We start from the raw sequence: 20643 nt of genomic DNA, 5'->3' as shown, positions 1-20643 counted from the left end.
TAACATCGTGCTTGAGAATTTTCGCTCATATGACGACGTGCATGCGTGTGTATGTGTATGTGTGGCTGCTTGTACTAGCCCAGACAGAAGCTGGTTTTATAGTGCTACCCCACTGAGATACCATGCCGCAGTGAAGCATGAATACCCCACTCAGACACATTATACTGACTCTGAGCCGACCAGTCCTTGTTGTACCCATTAATGCCGAGCGCCAGGCAGGGACCAACAAGTACCATATTTTAACGTCTTTTGGTATGACGCGGACGGGGATTGAACCCGCGACCTTCCGCACTCCGGGCGGACGCTCTAACCACTACACCACTGAGGCGGTCGGACCATGGAGTGAGTGACTTTACTTTTATGTCGCTTTTAGCAATTTTCCAGCAATATCGTAGTAAGGGGACACCAGAAGTGGGCTTCGCACATTGTGACCATGTGGGGAATCGACCCCGGGTCTTTGATGCGATGAGCCAATGCTTAACCACTAGGCTACCAAACACTCCACGTGGGCCATGGAACCTTTTTAAACAAATGACTGCCCTCTCAATGTACAATGGATTTTAACAAAGGAAAATGCAACATAATACAAACCTCCATTGATGACTTTGTCTCTCCTAACACTGGCAGAATAAGACTGAGAACATCTTCACGGTTTGAACCAGCATATGCCAACCCAAGACTGGAACAAAACAGACGCATGTCAACTTACAACCAGTAAAAACAATGTGGGTTGGCATTGGGGAATTGTACTGACATCTCCTGCAAATCCTATTTTCAGTAAGCTGGGCAGCACATAGACACATATTGAATGAGAACTGAGAAGGATGTAGTTATGATATTTGATTAAATTAGCAGATAAGCCTCAGTTACGATATCTGATTAATCTAATTGGAAAGACTGCAGTTTTGACACATGGCTCATTCAAATGAAAAGACCACAGTTATGACACTGGATCAACTCTATTGATGAGACATAAGTCATGATGTCTGATTAATTGAACTGAGAAGAATGCAATTGTATGTGATCAATTCAACTGAAAAGACTGCAGCTTTGAAATCAGTTAAATCAACTGAAAACCCAGCAGTGAATGGGTACCAGGTGGGATAAGTCACATGACTATCAACCTTCTAACATGCAGCTTGGGTTAAGGGGGGTAATAATGTCCAAGCGTTTTGAGCATACACAAGTGTGTCGATATAAGTGCTTTATAAATGTCCATTATCATTATTATTATTGAAAGATTGCAGTTAAGATATCTAATGACTAAAACAGGAACCCAAGCAGTACTTACCCCACTATGGCTCCTATCCTCATCACATTGCTGGTGTGTACAACATAGTCGGTCAGCAGGGCCAGGGCTGGGTCACACTCATTTCTCACTCCAGAATTGACAATACCACATGCTAGAAGGGCACCAGCCTACATCATAAACGCAAAAACATTACATTGATGTATAGTCACAACCTATAATTCTGATAACTTGATAATTTTCATTTTTTTCTTTACCATCTCCATCTTCACCTTGAAATATTTGGCCTGAATACTGTTCTCTTTCAGCAGCACTGTACATACATTTGACCAGAGTACCGATCCACAAAGCGTTCGTAACCTGACCACCTGTTGTAACTCTACAATTTATCATCGGCTTAAGAACGTTTTGTTGAATGATATCCAGAGCCTATTAATCATTAATTACCACACAAGTTCAAGAACAGACTCATGCATTTACTTGTTACAGGTGTGAGTGAGTGAGTGAGTAAATAATCGAGTCTGGACCAGACAATCCATTGATGAACATCATGAGCATCGATCTGCGTAAGTGGGAACCGATGACATGTTTCAACCAAGTCAGCGAGCCTGACCGCCTGATCCCGTTAGTCGCCTTTTGTGGCAAGCATGGGTTGCTGAAGACCTATTCTACCCCAGATCTTCACGGGTCTGTTACAGGTGTGTGTCTGTGCTTGTCTGCATGTGTGAGTGAGTGAGTGCATGCATGGTTCCGCAATATTCCAGCTACATGACAGAACCTTCTAGGCTGTGACCCATAGAGCTGGAGCATGTTGGTACCCCATCAACCAATTCACCGAACCAAACAGTCTGTTAAATTGATTCTTACAACCAACACAGGTTGCTGCAGTCCAGCTCTAAGCTGGAATCCCCAGAGATTTACTAAATGCCTATACATAGATCATCAAGTGACTGTCTGTACCTACCTTGATGTGATCTTCGGCAGAGTAGAGATATTTATCAATCTGTGTGAGACCTCCATCAACATCCCACAGCAGAATCAGACCAAGAGATGCCGTCGCACTCAGCATACCTACAAGCACATTTAGGTTCAGACACCATATTACTAAGTTGTTTTTTTTATTGTTTGTAAACATTCCACATCTCATTTTCACAACCACACTTTTAAGAGCACTATAAAAAAATGCTTCCATATTCCTTCACGTCACAACTGGTCGAATTTTTAACAAACATAAACATGCTAGTATTCAATTACGATTATTAGTCAAGGTGTTCCTGTTATAGTTCTAATGTTGAATAATGTAATTTTTAGAGTAAAATTGATATTTTATACTTATCCTGACTCATGTAGGGTTTCACAGACACAAATATCAACTTCTAAAGAATCTCTGTTATCAACACTGTGGCTCGGATCAAAAACACAAGTCAAATTCTATTTTGTAAACTTCACATGAAATTTCAGCATACCATGTTCCTTGTTCTTGTAGAGCCATTTGTTTCCATCTTCCATAAGGAGCTTGTCTTGACCAAATGCAGCATTGACAAACCCATTGACAAATGACGAAGCCAGGTTTTGGCGGGCTGAGTCCACGTTAGACGGACCAATTGAAGAACCTAAAGGAAATGACAGGCATTATAAATCATTATTGACACATGTTGGTTGGTTAGTTTCTTGTTAATGCCATACTCAGCAATATTCCAGCTATATGGCAGCGGTCTATAAATAATCAAGTCTGGACCAGACAATCCAGTGATCAAAAGCATGAGCATCGATCTACGCAACTGGGATACGATGACATGTGTCAACCAAGTCAGCGAGCCCGACCACCTGATCCCATTAGTCACCTCTTACAACAAATATAGGTTGTTGACCAATTCTTATCTGGATATTCACGAGTTATTGAAGATTGTACCACATACATCCTGACATGACCCCTAGAAATCTAATACCTTTAGATGCAAAGGCGACAGGGTGCAGACAGTTTGTAATGAATATTGGAATAATACATGTGGAATAACAAGTAAGGCCAAATAAAAAAATGTTGTGGTTCCGATTACACCTTTTTAAAATTTAAGTACAAACTAATAACACATGTATCAATGTGTAATTGTTTATTCAATCAAGCTTGCGGTCATCATGTCGACTTTCTCTATCACAATGACCGATATCTGCCAGTGCCAGGAAAAAACAATTATATCTGAAAGCTTATTTTATTCAGTCTGCTTAAAAAAAATAGGGTCGGCACCAGAATTCAAGGGTCGGTCGGGTAATCATTTTTTTTTAGGCCTAACTTATAATTATACCTGCACAATTAGACCTTCAGAAATTGTGAGACTAGAGTTTACAAGAATTTGGTCTCATTAGTTAAGCCAATAAAGAGTTGTTATGTACAATAATATACAATAAATGATGCCAGGGTCAAAATTAGGCTCGTAAATTCAAAACCTTGTCAAAGATTGTAGTGCGGGACCTAGTGATTTCTCTTGGGAGACAAAGTTTGGAGTTCCACTTACGATTTGGCTCAAGATGACTCTTGTAGATATCCTCTGGTACTTTGGCCTCTATGATGTCCAACTGTAAAACAAATCACAATTATTTTTACATTCTCAAAATAACTTCCAAACAGAGCAGGTATTTTCATTTGCCAGTTTCTAAAACCACGTAGAACCAATGACTAAATGTAACTTTGTTGTTTGCTTACCTTCCCTGGCTTATCACATTTTCACAGCGAAAACAAAACATGTCCAACAGTAATGTATGCTGAACTTAGTTTGCAGAGTATATATGTTGATACAATGCAAGTGGAATGTCAACAAATACTCTTTGCCCAATCTGACAACATAGCAACACAAAGTTACCATGACAACACTCATGGGCAGTACACTATGCAGATAATGTATGAGAGTACATGATGGATTGTTGATGGATTGTGAATGAACTTACCTCCCTTGCAAGAGCCAAGAAGTTGTTGTTGAGGTGAGCATTGGACATGATTTCCATGAGTTCATCAAATTCTTCCATGTCATCATTCAACTCCAGGAATATCTGCTGCCGCCCAAGCATGTAGGCAAGCTGTTTCTGAATTGTCCTGTAAGTAAAGTAATAACACTAATTAGAAGAACATGCATATTGATAATGGTTTTACATCACTTTCAGCAATAGTCTAGAATTATCATTGCAGTGGACCCCACAATTGGTCTTTACACATTGTAGCTATTTAGGGAATCAAACCCAGGTCTTCAATGTGACAAGCAAACACTTCAACCATCAGGCTACCCCACCTCCCTGTTGTTGACAACAGACCATAGTACAACTGATTTCAATTCGCAGCTTAGGTTAACAGTCATGCAGCCATCTCATCCTATTGGGCACTCATTCACTATGGGTCAAAAGCATAATCTTTGAACAAAGTTGTTTGAAACAAGAGTCATCAGAAGATGACAAATCCCCCCCGCCCTCACAAATTTGAAAGAACAAATCATCTGACAGTTGATATTTTTAGGCATAAATCATGAAAAGTTAAAATGCCAAAAATCTGCAAAAACAAAAGGCACCACTTCATGATCTGTTTCATATATCTGCTAGGTCTTGAAGAAAGATATCGAAAGGTTTTTGAGTTGTGCTCCAGCAACGAAACCCACCAATCCCTTTGTGACTAAGTCCAAATCGTTTCCATGGTAACCGAGAAAAATTTAAATCCGCAAATAACAAAATGCACTACTTTGTTATCTGTCTCACATATCTGCAAAGTTTTGTTGAAAGATACTGAAAGGTTTTCGAGCTGTGCTCGGAAACGAAGCCCACTTTTGAGACGAAGTCCAGACCATTTCCATGGAAACTGAGAAAAAAATAAATGCCCCAAATCTGCAAAAAGCGAAACGTTTGGGTTCTGCCTCACACATCTGCCAAGTTTTATTGATAGATATTCAGTAATTTTTAGTTATGCTCCGGAAACGAAATGCACCTCTTTTTGACACTAAGTCCAATTTTTTTCCATGGAAATCCAGAAAAATAAAAATGCCAAAAATCTGTAAATAGCAAAAGGCACCACTTTAGGTTCTGTTTCATATATGTAGCAAATTTTCTTTAATTTAATATTGAACAGTTTCTATGTCATGGTCAGGAAACGAAATGATTACGGACAGGGGGATAAAAAGAGACACCACATGTCACCTGCGCTTCAGTGTGTGATGGAACCGAACCCCCCGAAGCCCAAGGTGCCAAATTCATCCACATGCTTCAAGCAGCTAGGCCTCATTGCACAAAGCCATCTTAGTGCTAAGGCAATCATAACTCCCATACTTTAACATGAGCTTCAGATAGTCGTAGCTTTGAGCAATGGGTCCCTAATTTGTAACCTTTGTGCTGTTCACAGGACCATGTGAGAGGACCATGTTAATGAATCAGCGCTCCAGATAATTTTTCAACATCAGGAGTAAGTACTCCTTATGTTTTCAATATAGGAGTACTGGAAAAACTTAAGAGTAAATTTAGAGTACTGAATGGAATTCAATGGCATTTCAGTAATCTTGTGTTTCGTTTCATATATGCACCACAACATTGCTACTCTTGTGTAAACAGGTCAATAAACAATAAAACAATACTTTTTCAGATAAATACGTCTGTAAATGATTTTAAGACCGTACACCGTTGCTATGGTGCGCATCTGCTACATTTTCTAAATTATTTCCTATCGGGTTGCACATATTTTCTATCCGTACATACGCCGATACGGCCCTTATCTGGAGCCCTGTGAATGACAGATCAGTAATTTTTTTTCGTGTGTAGAAAAGGCTCATTGGTATTCTTTTAAAACTTAAGTAAGTAATGTTCAGTTGTGCAAATCTGATTAACTATTTTCATGAATATTTCCACAAAATAACTAGATGACGGAAAGGATAAACATTTAAGGGCTTAGATAAGTCAACTTCTTCGAGTAATGTGACAATATCCTATTGGGTTACACTTCACTTACTCATTCTAGCCATATATCATAAAGCTACATAAGCATTTCTTGCCAGGATTGGGGCCAGACAATATACAGAACAGTTTGGAAAGTACAAGATGTATGCTGAACTTAGTTTACAAGGTGCATATAACACAGTGCAAGTGGAATGTCAACAATTCAATGTATGCCCAATTTGACAACAATAGACTCATACTGACGTCCATGACAACACATATGGGCAATAATATACATCCATGTACGGTGAGTGAGGGAGTGAGTGAGTTTAGTTTTAATGCTGCTTTTAGCAATATTCCAGCAATGTCACGTCCGGGGACTCCAGAAATGGGCTTCAAACATTGTACCCATGTTGGGAATCGAACCCAGGTCTTCGGTGTGACGAGTAAATGCTTTAACCACTAGACTACTCCACGGCCCCCACATCCATGTACAGGGATAGCCCTAGCCCTCGTGAATATGGGAGTCTCTCTACCTCTGTCTTAAAGGGAGTCATATGCATATAATAAGGGGTTGTTGAAAAGGAAAACCCCAAAAAATCAAACATTACGAAAGTAATTACTTGACAAGATAGGGTGACTGATTGTAAATAATAGAGAATGCTTTGACACAAAATTGATCAGCCTTTCTATCAGCATTCAAAAGTCAGTACATTTCTGTTTATGCTACTTAAGAGACTTGATTGACTTGCCTTGGCATCAAATTGACGTAACAGAAGATCAACCTGAGTATTTTTCATCATACATTTCGTCAAATACGCAAGAATTCTGTGTCAGTAGTAACGTACTAATATCTCAACAGCTGAAACTATTTACTCACAGATCTTTGCAGGACATGAAGATCTCTTCAACCAGTTTCAGGTCATTCAGTTGCATGGCTGACCTGAGAGCCTGGGGAAACTGCTTGAACTTTCTGTACAGCTCCACAGCTGTTTTCAGGAGCACCATGTTCTCTGGGTCAGGGACGTATGGCACACAGCTGTAATAAACAATACTTCCTAAAGTCTCAAAATCACTTACCATTAACGAATGCCATCATATATCATTATATTGATGTTAGTTTGGGAGTATTTACTAAACATTTGTAGCACAACATTCGTAAGCCTGTAATAAACTATTGTTATGATAGCCCCAGCAGAATAATGAGGTCAATTCAACGACTGTCTGTAATAGTCTGCCTGCATTATACATAAGCACTGGAAATCCAATATCGGCTCACCACTTTGAGGTTTAAACTGACAAATACAACTTTGTCAGGCCAAGACTGACTGACTGACTGAGTTTAGTTTTACGCCGCTTTTAGCAATATTCCAGCAATATCACGGCGGGGGACACCAGAAATGGGCTTCACACATTGTGCCCATGTGGGAAATCGAACCCGGGTCTTCGGCGTGACGAGCCAACGCTTGAACCACTAGGCTACCCCACCGCCCCGTCAAGCCAAGGAACTTGCACATTAACACTGCAACTACAACACCTTGAACAAGGCACTGAGTGTTGCCATTGCACTTGTCGCAGCTTGGATCCTGTTTTCCTACAACTGACATTTTCGGCTCATCCTCAATCTCCTTGATTAGTCCTCCTTACATAGTCAATTAATACACATATCATCAAATGGGTGCTTTCATTTTGGTCTTGTTATAGGTCCAAGGTCGGTCACACTTTCGACTTGATACATCAATGCTTCAATTTCCAATGACACCACATGTATTTCAAAATTGTGATGAAGCAAGTGAAACTTCTTCTACCACTTGTCATCATTAAGATTTTGTTTGTCTGTTTTTTGTTTAATGCCACACTCAGCAATATTCCAGCTATATGGCAGTGGTCTGTATATAATCAAGTCTGGACCAGACAATCCAGTGATCAAAAGCATGAGCATCAATTTACACAATTGGGATACAATGATCTGTCAACCAAGTCAGCAAGCCTGACCACCCGTTCCTGTTATAGTCTGTTTGCAGTGAAAACATACCGATGAATGTCACTTTAATCCAAAAAGTAAAACAAATAAAGTAAAATCAAGACTGCGAATCCTCATGAACACCTTGCCAATTGAACATTTAAATCTCAGAATTTTATTCGACTTAGGATAAAAGTTGTTTAACAAACGATTATAGTTTCACATGGCTATTATCGGTTTGTGTTACGAAGGGGTATGTACATCAAATGAAACACCGAAAACGACAAGGGTTGTTATAAGTTAACGCTCTTCACGTACCGCACGAGCATTTGTTTCACTGTTCCAACTACTGCGCTTAGCCCATTGTAATACAAACCAATAATAGTGATTTGAATCTATGATCGTTTGTTAAACAACTTTTATCCGAATTTGAATAAAATTTTGAGATTTAAATGTTCAATTGGCAAGGTAAATTTATGAGGATTCGCAATCTTAATTTACTTTAATTTAATTTACTTTTTTGTTTAAAGTGAAATTCATCGGTACATTTTCACTGCAAACAGACTATAGTTGTCTCTTACGTTAGGCATGGGTTGCTGAAGGCCAATTCTAACCAGGATCTTCATGGGTCTCATCATAAAGAAGCATCAACTATTTTCCCAGGGGTTAGAAACATGCAAAAACAAAAGCACCTACCTCTCAGTCTCAACCAAGACCACAGATGACATTTCACATGTACAAGATACATACTACTCATATTAACTCACACAAACAAAATGCTGATTACAGCATGGATCCCTACCTTGTGAGATAGAGACACACTCTAGGGTAGGCGTTCTCATCAACATAGTCAGTGAGTAGATGCAACTTCTCCATCTCCATGAGAACATCACAAGCCTCAGCCTCTGCATTGTGGTCCATGTGGTAGGGTACAATAGCCTTGGCCAGGTTGGTCAGCTTCTCACGCATGTCAGTGTCCTTCTCATCTGTGTCCTGCCATTCCTGGGCTACCTGACCTGCCAAGTGTCTGGAATGGAACGACAATCTATTTACAATGCTTCATGAACAATGCATGTTCAAAGGTGTTCTTGCATGCATGCATGGTTGTTCGGCTTATCACAAGACAGTGATGTCAACCCGAATTAAAGCTTAGAGAAATCAGTGTGGTAAACGCGTGTATTTTCATGTGAAAAATTGGTGTGATTTTAGTTTCTTTGTTTTTACAGACTAGAAAAATAAAAGCAAATTTCTAACCCTGTTCAGACTTAAAGTTAACCTTACAACTATGTACACATGGTAAAGTTGAACTGTTCATAGTTATGCAGCATGTTACCCATATGGAAGGTCAAGGTCGTTTACCTGACATATTCATGACCCCAGGAACCAATCTCCTCTTTTGACCCCTTCAGACGATACTGAAGACTGTCACGGCCATCACTCATAGTCATGCCAAGAACAGACACAATGTCCGCACAGAAGTTCTGAAATTCAACATTGAGATTTGACAGGGGGAATCAATCACTGAAATACATGCCATATGGATGACTGAGAATTTCTCTGTATATGAATACATTATTAACATGGTAAATTTAACATAATGCATATGAAAGTATTTTGTTTGCAGCACTAACATAATTAACTCTTTCAACACCAGTCAACCAGAGGCATTTACTGCCATGACACTGAGTTCCCAGAGACTCTGAGGTCACAGATGAAGCCTATGTTTATGAAGGAAATTAGAAGTTTGTAAAACGTTATTGCTACTACATCCCATACACCATTTAAAAGATCTAATCCTACTGTTGATAAATATGAAGTTTATTTTTATAATATTATTCAAATAATACAACTACAACTTAAATAAATATATTTTTGAATGAAAATACAAGCTTACATTTATAACGTCCAGATAAGCCACAATTTTAAAAAGCAAAAACTATGGCGATTTTTTTCCATTTGTGACAATGTAATTTTGGAGTAAAATTGATATTTTATACTTATCCTGACTCATGCTCTTTTGCTTGTCTTCTTCTTCTTGCTAACATAGTGGAACACTTGTATCTCCCTAATTGAAGCTCCCTTCAATTTAAAATCACTAATTAGTATTCACCACGAAGCTACCTCCTTTCCACAAGCTGAACGAGGGCTTCACCTCTACCCATGTGCCTCACTCTCTCCTCATATACTGAGCCCAACATTTGAATTTACAGGGAAATCCAAAGTGTTATTTGGGAGGATGGGAGGGCTGACCTCATGAGTCAGGATAAGTATAAAATATCAATTTTACTCCAAAAATACATATTTTTCCTTATCCTGACTCATGCTCTTTTGCTTGTAGCATCCTACGGAACGGAGGTGGGAATATCTAATACTTTGGATTTTTAATAATTAGTGATTTGAACTGTGATGATTGTAATAACCCTATGGGAACTTCATAAAGGCACTGAATTGATGAATTCCTGCTGCTAACTTATCAGCTGCCATATAAAAGGTTATTACCATGTACTTATTATGATAAAGTATATATAACATTAATACAATGCTTAAGACTAATAGACTTAAGCTTGTTAATATGCTAGTATAAACTCCTTAGAGTTTGTTAGCTAAAATACTTTAAGATATAACATAGTACTAAGCTTAAGATATGATTAAACTTAAGCTAATTATATAATAGCAAACTCTTTAGAGTTTGTTAGTTAATATACTTATATGATATAGATATAATGCTGAGCTTAAGATATGAATAAGCTTTAGCTACATATATAATAGCAAAACCTCTGTAGAGTTTGTTAGCTAATATATTTTATAATATGAGTATAGTACTGTGCTTAAGCCATAATTAACTTAAGCTACATATATAATAGCCACTCTGTAGAGTTTGTTAGCTAATATATTTTTATAATATGAGTATAGTACTGTGCTTAAGCTATAATTAACTTAAGCTACATATATAATAGCCAAACTCTGTAGAGTTTGTTAGCTAATATATATTTATAATATTAGTATAGTACTGAGCTTAAGATATAATTAACTTAAGCTACATATATATAGCAAAACTCTGTAGGGTTTTGTTAGCTAATATATTTTACAATATGAGTATAGTAGTGTGCTTAAGATATAATTAACTTAAGCTACATATATAATAGCAAAACCCGTGAGAGTTTGTTAGCTAATATATTTTACAATATGAGTATAGTAGTGTGCTTAAGATATAATGAACTTAAGCAACATATATAATAGCAGAACCCGTGAGAGTTTGTTAGCTAATATATTTTACAATATGAGTATAGTATTGTGCTTAAGATATTATTAACTTAAGCTACATATATAATAGCCAAAAACTCTGTAGAGTTTATTAGCTAATATGTTTATAGTGTAACCATAGTACTAAGCTTATAGTACTGAGCTTAAGTTATGATGAAACTTAAGCTATATATATATAATAACAAAACTCACGAAGTTTTGTTAGCTAATACCTTTATAATGTAACCATACTGCTTAAGATATGATGAAAACTTAAGCTAATTGTATAATAGCTTAAAACAACCCTTTAGAGTTTGTTAGCTATGATATAAACCTAGTATTGAGCTTATGAAGGAAAACTTAAGCTACATATATAATAGCAAGAACTCCGTGAGAGTTTGTTAGCTAATACATGTTATAATGTAACTATAAAGCTTAAAATATGATGAAACTTAAGCTTAAATATATAATAGCAAAACCCTCTTTAGAGTTTTGATAGCTAATATACCTATATGATATAAACATAGTACTGCTTTAAGATATGAATAAGCTTAAGTTACATATATAATAGCTAAAACTCTGTAGAGTTTGTTAGCTAATACATGTTATAATATAACCATATTGCTTAGAAATATGATGATACTTAAGCCAAATAGCAAAAACTCTTTAGAGTTTGTTAGCTAATCTACTTATATGATATAAACATAGTACTAAGCTTAAGATATGAATAAGCTTAAGCTACCTATATAATAGCAAAACTCCTTAGAGTTTGTTAGCCAATATATTTTAATAATATGAGTATAGTACTATGCTTAAGGTATAATTAGCTTAAGTTACCTATATAATAGTAAAACTCCAGAGTTTGTTAGCTTAATTAACTTAAGCTATGTATAAAATAGCCAAAACTCTGTAGAGTTTGTTAGCTGATGCATTTATCATGTAACCATAATATTACTCTTAAGATATGAATAACTTAAGGTAAATATATATAATAACAAACTCTGTAGAGTTGTTAACTTATATATTGTATGATGTAATAATCATAGTACTGTGATGATAAAAGGAACTTAAGTAAATTATATATAGCATGAAGCTATTTAGTATTGTTATAAGATAAGTAAAAATCTGTTAGATTGACTTATCTTCTCCGAGGAACTGTCAGCTGTTGTGCGAGGACCATGGGATCGAATTGGTGTATACCTGAGACGCCCTCGTGGTGATATCTCTCAGATAATGGTTTGCAACCACCATATCGGATCTCCAGAAATAAACCCTCCAATATTTCAATCACATTTGTGTGGAACAATTGTAGAAGTTAGCTTATAATATCATGAGTATTAAGCTCATGGAGGGTCGGAATAGGTCCATCCGCATATGCACGTAGTATGACAGTTCTGATCCAAATGGAGATATAGTACATGAGACTTCTCTCTGCGTAAGTTGATGATAGAGGAAATAATCTGTTGCATTTTTACTCCTGTTTGGTTTGGTGGAGATAAATTTACAGTGCTCTTGCTGGCCATCTTGATAGAATCATCGTATCATGGGGTCCAAGTATGTCATCCAGGCGTTGTTCATAAACCTCACTTGTGAGGTGTTGGAGCACTATATTCATATCCCCAGGTTGGGCGGAAATTTCCGCTTATTCTCCAAACAGAAGTTTAGTAGGTTTACTAACCATCTAGTTGTGTTAGTCGCTTGATGAAATTCAGCTGTAGTCTGAAAACGCTGTGGATTTAGATCCACTTGTATCTTCGCCTAGGTAATTCGCCCATGCGGTCCTTTGACGATGTAGGTGCACAACCAGGTGTGTCTGTCCTCGCTGAACTTTATGTAAAATCGCTTCGACTGCCGATCCCTCGCCTTAACTTGACAGGGAGGTCTCTATCTTGAAGAAAGGCAGTCTAATCATGAATGTTCAGGTTAACTGGACTGTAATGAGGCTTGCTCGCTCACTGATATATAGTTGTCACTTGTGACGTAAGTCTTGAACTGTGAATAGAGATCGACCTCTGTGTAGGTCGCTGTCCCTCGCGTCCAATCAGAACAAGGCATTTTGATTCTGTATAATACCCGCCAGATGTCACCGTGTAGCGGAAAACCCACCTTGAATAAATTCTTGTCGCCGCTGATATTAGCATAAACGCCGGTCTTCACCGTAGCTTCCCGGGTTATCCGAAAGTGACCACGCGTTTCGAGGGTTAATGGTAACCGCTACTGAACCTCCGCCAAATATCTCGCCTGTAATTTTATGCTGGGTAGGTTATTTTCCTGGTTGTCGGAAAGTAATTTCAGTTTTGAATATAATTCACTTCCTTATATATAAGGGTATAAACAACTTGCAAGTTGTGAGCTTGTAGACTGTATACATGAATGTATCGCCATAATTGTAGAATTAACGCTGAACTTGTTGTACATATTTCTTCTCAGAAACTTTGACGATTAAGAGTTATACTCGCTGTAACAAGGCTGCTGTTCAATTTCGATATTGAATTGTCTGCAGATATGCGAATGGTCACGCATGTAGATAATCGTGATCGCCGTCCGGGATTGTATATTAGCAATTTATACGAATAGTTGATTTCTGTGAAGATCTATGAAATGTCGCTGACTAATAATACAGCGACGCTCTGTGTTGTAAATAGCCTGAGCAATTATCTTCGCAGAGGCTTATAGATCGCATCTGGCATACAGTTGATAATCAACTTATGCGACGCCTTGAACGGACTGACGAAAGTAGCTATATATGACGAAAGTGGCTAGTATATGGAAACCTTGAGGAGACTTCCTCGGTGAACGCCGAGACTTCGCTGGGTTCTCAAGTATCCCTTCTAGATCTTCTGGGTGAAGTAGACTTGAGTTACTTTAGCCTTCGCGACCATCGCTAAGGTGTCGAAGTCAAAGCCCGATTAGTATATATATATATATATATATATAAATATATATATATGAGCTTTGTTTCGCGGAACAGCCTCTGTGTTTAACAGGATGTGGATCGGGCGGCTTGCCTAAGTATGGCCGCATGGATCATCTTATCATATTCAGAAGTCGTGTTACTTAAGTCTGGTGATAAGTGTCTAATTGATCGCTCTAGATCTATTTAGGCCAGCTTAACATACGCCTCTCGCCATGGATTCAACAGAACCAATATACGATTGTAGTTCTTATACTTGATATCGATGATCAACTTGTCTATGGGTTGATCTTCTCGAGACTTGTGAGGGGAACGCTGATAGTTTCGCTGGGCTCTTGTATAGTCCCTCGATGTCCTTCTAGATGATGATGATCTGATTCAGGTGTCCTCACAAGCATGCCTTCGCTGGCTTCCTCTCAAGGCCCGTCCGGGAACGACGATATGACCTTCGCTGGCTTCCGTGATGTCTGATGGTCCGAGTCCACATCTAGGGATGAAACCGCATAAGGTGATGATTCATCCTGCCTTCGCTAAGTCCTTCGCTGGCTGTACATCTAGGTTCTTTCCGCCTTCGCTGGCTGTACATCTAGGTCCTTTCCGCCAAAGGCCTTCGGCTGTACATCTAGGTCCTTCAATAAGGTGGTCCGCGACTTCCTTCGCTGGCTGGTGACATCGCCCTGGCTGCTACGCTGACGGGGTGCCTCTGGGTGTTGTTCACGCTTGAGCCTTCGCTGGTTGCTCGACCCTGCTACCGCGAGATATTGGTCCTCCATGATGTTCATAATTTGTCGATCATGTCTTCTGGGATGGTCTGCGACGCAGGTCGCCGGTGCTTTATCTGGCGTGTTAATGGAGGGGTCCACCGAAAATCGTCCGACATCAGTGTAGAGGCATCAGGCTGCATGGTGATCTCTGCTGATGTCGCTGTAGCTGTCCCCGGTCGCTTCTTGTATGGCGACGCCGGGATGATGATCAGCTGATCATCGAGAGGTCCAGGTCATCGGCTGGAACAATCTCGCTGAGAAAGTCCTAGTAGACTTCGCTGATTTTCCTCAGAGGTCGACGCTGCCCTGGGTGCGCGACGCCTGGCGCTGAGTGTTGGTAATGATGGGACCCTCAGGACGATCATCGCGATATCTGCGCTTGGTACATCAGGCTGCATGCTGATCTGTGCCGACATCGGGTCAATCTTTGATGTACATCCGCATGATGACCGGCTGATCATCATACAGGCCCAAACTTCGATGGGAACGGTCTCGCTTGTTGAGATGTAGTAGAAAACCCTCTAGTCTTCTGCTGCGACGATGGGATGTCTGGGGAAGCAGAATGCTTGAGATGGCGGACTACGCCCCACACCTCTCCACCACTCTAGCGAACACCACACGGAGGGGAGTCGGCCAACAGCAGTAGACTGGCTTAGGGGTCCGTATCAGTCATACTAGACTCTGCATACGCTGACTCTATCTGCTGTGCGCACAAACGCAAAGTAAATATTAATAAAGAGGTAGAATTGATAAATTAGTACCGCGAACTGCAATGTGAATATAATAAACATGGCTACCGCATATCATATTAAAGGTGGATCAGCAGCAGCATAAAAACGTAATCTGCAATAGTACAGAATTTTCATCAACGTAATCCACTGAAACAAACACGGCGCCCCGTGAATAAACTGTAGAAAACGACTAAATATCAATATATAATCGCTGAAGGATACTAGCTAAACCTCTATAGATGTCTATAATGAGGTAACTAACTAAATATAATCAAAGGATATAGTGTGTCGGAGACACAGGCGCTTCACGCCCAGCTCACTGGGCTAAGAAGGAGAGAGTGAGGCACATGGGTAGAGGTGGCTCTCGCTCCCCGCTTGTGGAAAGGAGGTAACTCGTGGTGAATACTAATTAGTGATTTTAAATTGAAGGAGCTTCAATTAGGGAGATACAAGTGTTCCACTATGTTCGCAAGAAGAAGAAGACAAGCAAAAAGAGCATGAGTCAGGATAAGGAAAATGATCGCACAAAAAGATGGAAATAGTAATTTTATATGTACCTTTGACAACTTTATGAATGTTGTTGATATTATTCATTAGTTTATTCAATTTATTTAATGAATTCCTCGAAACATCGTTACTTTGCTTTTTGACACGTTATTGTGGACCCGCTGCCAAGCATGTGTCCGAGAATCGTTGTTTTCAATAACATTGCGAAAAATAGTTTATAATTTTAATTCTGCTGATAATATATGATAAATTGAAATTTAATAAGTGTTTTCAGACATTGTGAAATGTGATAGATTTAATATATGGATCAAAAGTCAGGTAGGTTCCTAAAATTATGTCTCATTTTGACGTGACTACTGCCTGGCCGCTAAAGCGGCCTCCGGTGTCTGGGGACTTATAACGGTGCTGAATGGGTTAAACTAGTCATCATGATTTGGAGTAAAAAAAATTAAGATGAAATTCATGATGTTGAACATGCTGAATCACACCATAATCAGAGGCAGAAATTTCAGTCTGTCAGGTAAATTGCAGAAGGCAAGTTTGGTCTACACTGGCAGAGATCTTGATTAGCTTTCATTGAATAATTTCCACTATTCATTAAATAATTTCCACTAAAATGTATCAATTACCCTATCAACAGTTGTGTGGTACATACAACCATCTATAAGATAAATGAAGCAATTCTCAAAACAAATGCATACTAACAGAGTCCCAGAGACTCGCATTTGCATCTTGGAATTAAAAACAATTCATCAGCATTACTAGTGAGCGAGTATGGTTTTACACCGCTTTTAGCAATATTCCAGCAATATCACGGCAGGGGACATCAGAAATGGGCTTCACACAGTGTGCCCATGTGGGGAATCATACCTGTGTCTTCGGCGTTACGAGCCCACGCTTTAACCACTAGGCTACCCCACCGCCCATCAGCATTACTAACATCAACTGATATTCTTCGTTTGCCCCACTGCCTCACACAGCATGCTGCAGTGACTGCGATTAGTCTGGCTTACCTTAGTTTCAGGGTCCTTGATTTTCTCGTGTATTTCCTTCATGCTGTCATAGTGCTGGCGCAGAAACTTCAGTGGTTTGGGAACTGATGTCATTGATGTTGTCGAAGCCCGAATTAAAGTTCTTAAACTCTCCAAAGCAGGTTTGTACAATTTATCATCTGATTCCTGAAGGAAAACATATAACATCAGTTAGCTGCATCATACATTAACAACAGACATTTAAGCTGCAGGTCTGCAGGCGATGTCCATGGTTTGCAACCTTAGCAACTGGTCCTGAGAGTGAATTTGGTTTTACACCACCTTTAGCAATATTCCATCAATATCATGCTGGGGACACCAGAAATGGGCTTCAAAGTTGTACCCATGTGGGGAATCAAACCCGGGCATTTGGCGTGATGTGCGAACGCCTTAACCACTAGGCTGCCCAACTGGTCTTGAGACTGAATCTAGTAAAAATCTGTCCACACAGTTTTACTATGCCCAAACTTCAGACTTAAAGAACCACTAAACTTTGTTTTTTGTTACTCTTTTAACCATTACATATGAAAGATTTGTGGTTAGTCTTATGCGGAACACCAAATTTATTCTTTAAAAACTTGTGGTTAATTAATACCGAGCGATTAAAAGTGGCCAAAAAGTCGCCTGCTTCCCTCTCGCCCGCCAACGAAACCACAGACAGGTTACGTAACTCTGTCGCCAGAGCACTGCAGTGACGTCATATGAGGAACGATTTTCAGTTAGTTGTATAGAAAGTGTGTAGCACGCCATCATTTTGATGATTTCTCGACATGAACGACGACATGCCGAATCGCTGCTTTGTCGCCAATTGCTCCTAGGGGTCGGGTGATGGTGTCACCATGCACAGATTTCCACAGGACCCGCAGTTCGTGCTAAATGGGTTATGTTTGTGAGTGCGGCGGCGCTGTGGAAGCCTGAAACGATATCTTACTTGTGTTCAGATCGCTTCACGGAAGTTAAAAATCAAAACTGCTTACTAGTTATAGTAAAATATGTATATGATTGATGACCATAAAGATTTTCCATAACACAACTTGTAACATAACGATTTCTTCCTCGAAGTGAGGTTGTGGTCGGCAACAATAATATTGTAAGTAGTATTATATTGACACCCACCTTCGCTGCCAGGAGAGAAATTGTTATGTTATACGCTATGTCATGCAAAATCCTATTGGCCATCAATAAAATACATATTTTACTACCAGTAGAAAGTAATTTGATTTTGTAACTCGGTGAAAACAAACCTAAATAGCATTTATCCACAGGCTGGCGGATGTTCCCTACAGGCGCCATTTTTGAAAATCGTAAAGTCTGTTAGAAGTAATGAGATTATAGTTTGTTTTCATCAAGTTAGAAAATCAAAACTACTTTCTACTCAGAAGTTAAATATGTATTGAATCAGAACCAAACGGATTTTGCATGACACAACTTATAACATAACGATTTCTTCCACGGAAGCGAGGTGGGGGTTGAAGTCACAATACTGCCCGATAAATTTCTTGCTACATTCACATGGTTAATGTCCACTCACCAGTATGTAGATACTAGTCAATGTGCGTCTTTATATTTGGTCTTATAATCCTAATTAGTTTATTATCATACTTTTATGCATTTTGAAACTAAATAAAAAGCTGACGATCTGCTGATACTTATAGTGAATTTATAACAGAACTGTAATATCTAGACATTTTATAGTCTGCCAATGTGAATCATAATTCGCACACACACCCTAGTGTATGTTGTCTGTCTCATTACACTTCACGGCGAAAACAATGATTCTGTTGAATGCTACGACAAATGAATAAAAACAAAATGCAAATATTAAATTTAAAACAGATTAAAGTTATAGGAACAATATCAGGCCATTACCTCGCTTTGAGGAATGTATCCATCAATATCAACAAAACTGTTCCAAATGATGTGTCTTTTAACAGTTTAATATAATGAAAAAGTGATAAATCTTTTCAGGTATTGGTGTATAGTCTCATTGGTCACCCAAGATAGCACACCTGGCAACTAATTGCATAATGTCCGCCTTTCATTAAAAACAGTAATTTAGTTAGCCAATAATGGGCAATCAATCAATGTATTGCCGGTTAATCCTTTGAAAGAAGGACGTTGTTTTTTACGCAGACACCGACACGGCAGAGTGTATTCAGTATAGATTAGTAAATCTACATACATAAATACTACCTTTTGACAAATCCGGCTGTGTAAGATAAAAGTAATTAATCAATCAGCTGTGTTATGGGTTAATCCTTTGATCGATGTTTATAATGTTGAATATTTACTCCAGACACAAGAAATGCCAAATGGGAACCTTTGTCGGGTAATCTAAGTGTGTTACCACTAATTATACCTGTTATAAATTCATTAACTGACCATCAAGTGAATGATGACAAATAACATGTGTAGGTTTATACCACCGAACACGGGTTACAACAAGGGAGTATTAATTGCTGTATTGCATGTGAAAACTTATGGGCCGACACTGTTTTGAGATTACAAACAGATTTTTTACATGACATGATTAAATATCGAGGTAAAAAAACACAGAAATGGGATCAATTTGGATCAGTCATTATACAAATAGGGCCTAACGACACCAATCAATTGTGACAGAAGCGTCTATGAAAACAAGTTGTAACTCGGAAACTAGGCAAAGCAGGAGACAAAATTAAATGTCAGTAGATTGTGAGAACATATAGCTTTCATTTTCCACAACAATTGTCACGATTCCAGGTTTATACAAGCCTGTAAACAAGATAATTTACCCCCTAAAATGTAGATGAATTCTGCATCGGCCCTCAAAGCTATTCCTCATATGACGTCACAGAGTCGCGCCGCTCTGATTGGTTGAAATTTCGTTCGCGGGTGAGAATTGTGCACTGTTGTCAAAAAGGTCGATTTAAGTCAATTAAAGGTCGAAATGAGTAGTTTTAATGACTGGGTTTCATTTATAACGATGCCAGTTAGTGATTTATGTATTTTTACCCCCTAGGGTTTATGTGACCTTTAAATGGTAACATAATATAACTTGTAATGAATTAGAGTGAGTGAGTTTAGTTTTACGCCGCACTCAGCAATATTCCAGCTATATGGCGACGGTCTGTAAATAATCGAGTTTGTAAATAAATTAGTCTGGATCATACAATCCAATGATTGACATCATGAGCATCAATCTGCACAAATGAGATACGATGACGTGTCAAACAAATCAGCAAGCCTGACAACATTGTCCTGTTGATATTAGTCGCTTTATTACGACAAGCATGTGTGGATGAAGACCAATTCTAACCTGGATCATCACAGGTCCCTATTAATGACTTCAGCACACCT

At 38.8% G+C, this 20643-nt stretch overlaps 1 protein-coding gene across 1 annotated transcript in view; it reads right to left on the bottom strand.

Annotated features, from left to right (window-relative positions):
• LOC124268734 (26S proteasome non-ATPase regulatory subunit 2-like) overlaps positions 1-20643 on the bottom strand; it is a 47436-nt gene that overhangs the window by 24514 nt on the left and 2279 nt on the right. Inside the window, exons 3-12 of the mRNA XM_046703762.1 lie at positions 17287-17451; positions 9474-9595; positions 8917-9141; positions 7032-7190; positions 4193-4337; positions 3763-3823; positions 2716-2862; positions 2214-2320; positions 1292-1419; positions 592-679 (exon numbers count right to left, since the gene is read on the bottom strand). Coding sequence (XP_046559718.1) covers positions 592-679; positions 1292-1419; positions 2214-2320; positions 2716-2862; positions 3763-3823; positions 4193-4337; positions 7032-7190; positions 8917-9141; positions 9474-9595; positions 17287-17451 — 1347 coding nt within the window. The remainder of the gene's footprint in view (positions 1-591; positions 680-1291; positions 1420-2213; positions 2321-2715; positions 2863-3762; positions 3824-4192; positions 4338-7031; positions 7191-8916; positions 9142-9473; positions 9596-17286; positions 17452-20643) is intronic.

The sequence above is a fragment of the Haliotis rubra genome, unplaced genomic scaffold (genome assembly GCF_003918875.1).
Source record: "Haliotis rubra isolate DU_JTF1 unplaced genomic scaffold, ASM391887v1 Scf14, whole genome shotgun sequence".
Classification (NCBI taxonomy): Eukaryota; Metazoa; Mollusca; class Gastropoda; order Lepetellida; family Haliotidae; genus Haliotis; species Haliotis rubra.
The sequence above is the reverse complement of the archived record's forward strand: the minus strand, read 5'-3'. Positions and strand labels throughout refer to the sequence as shown.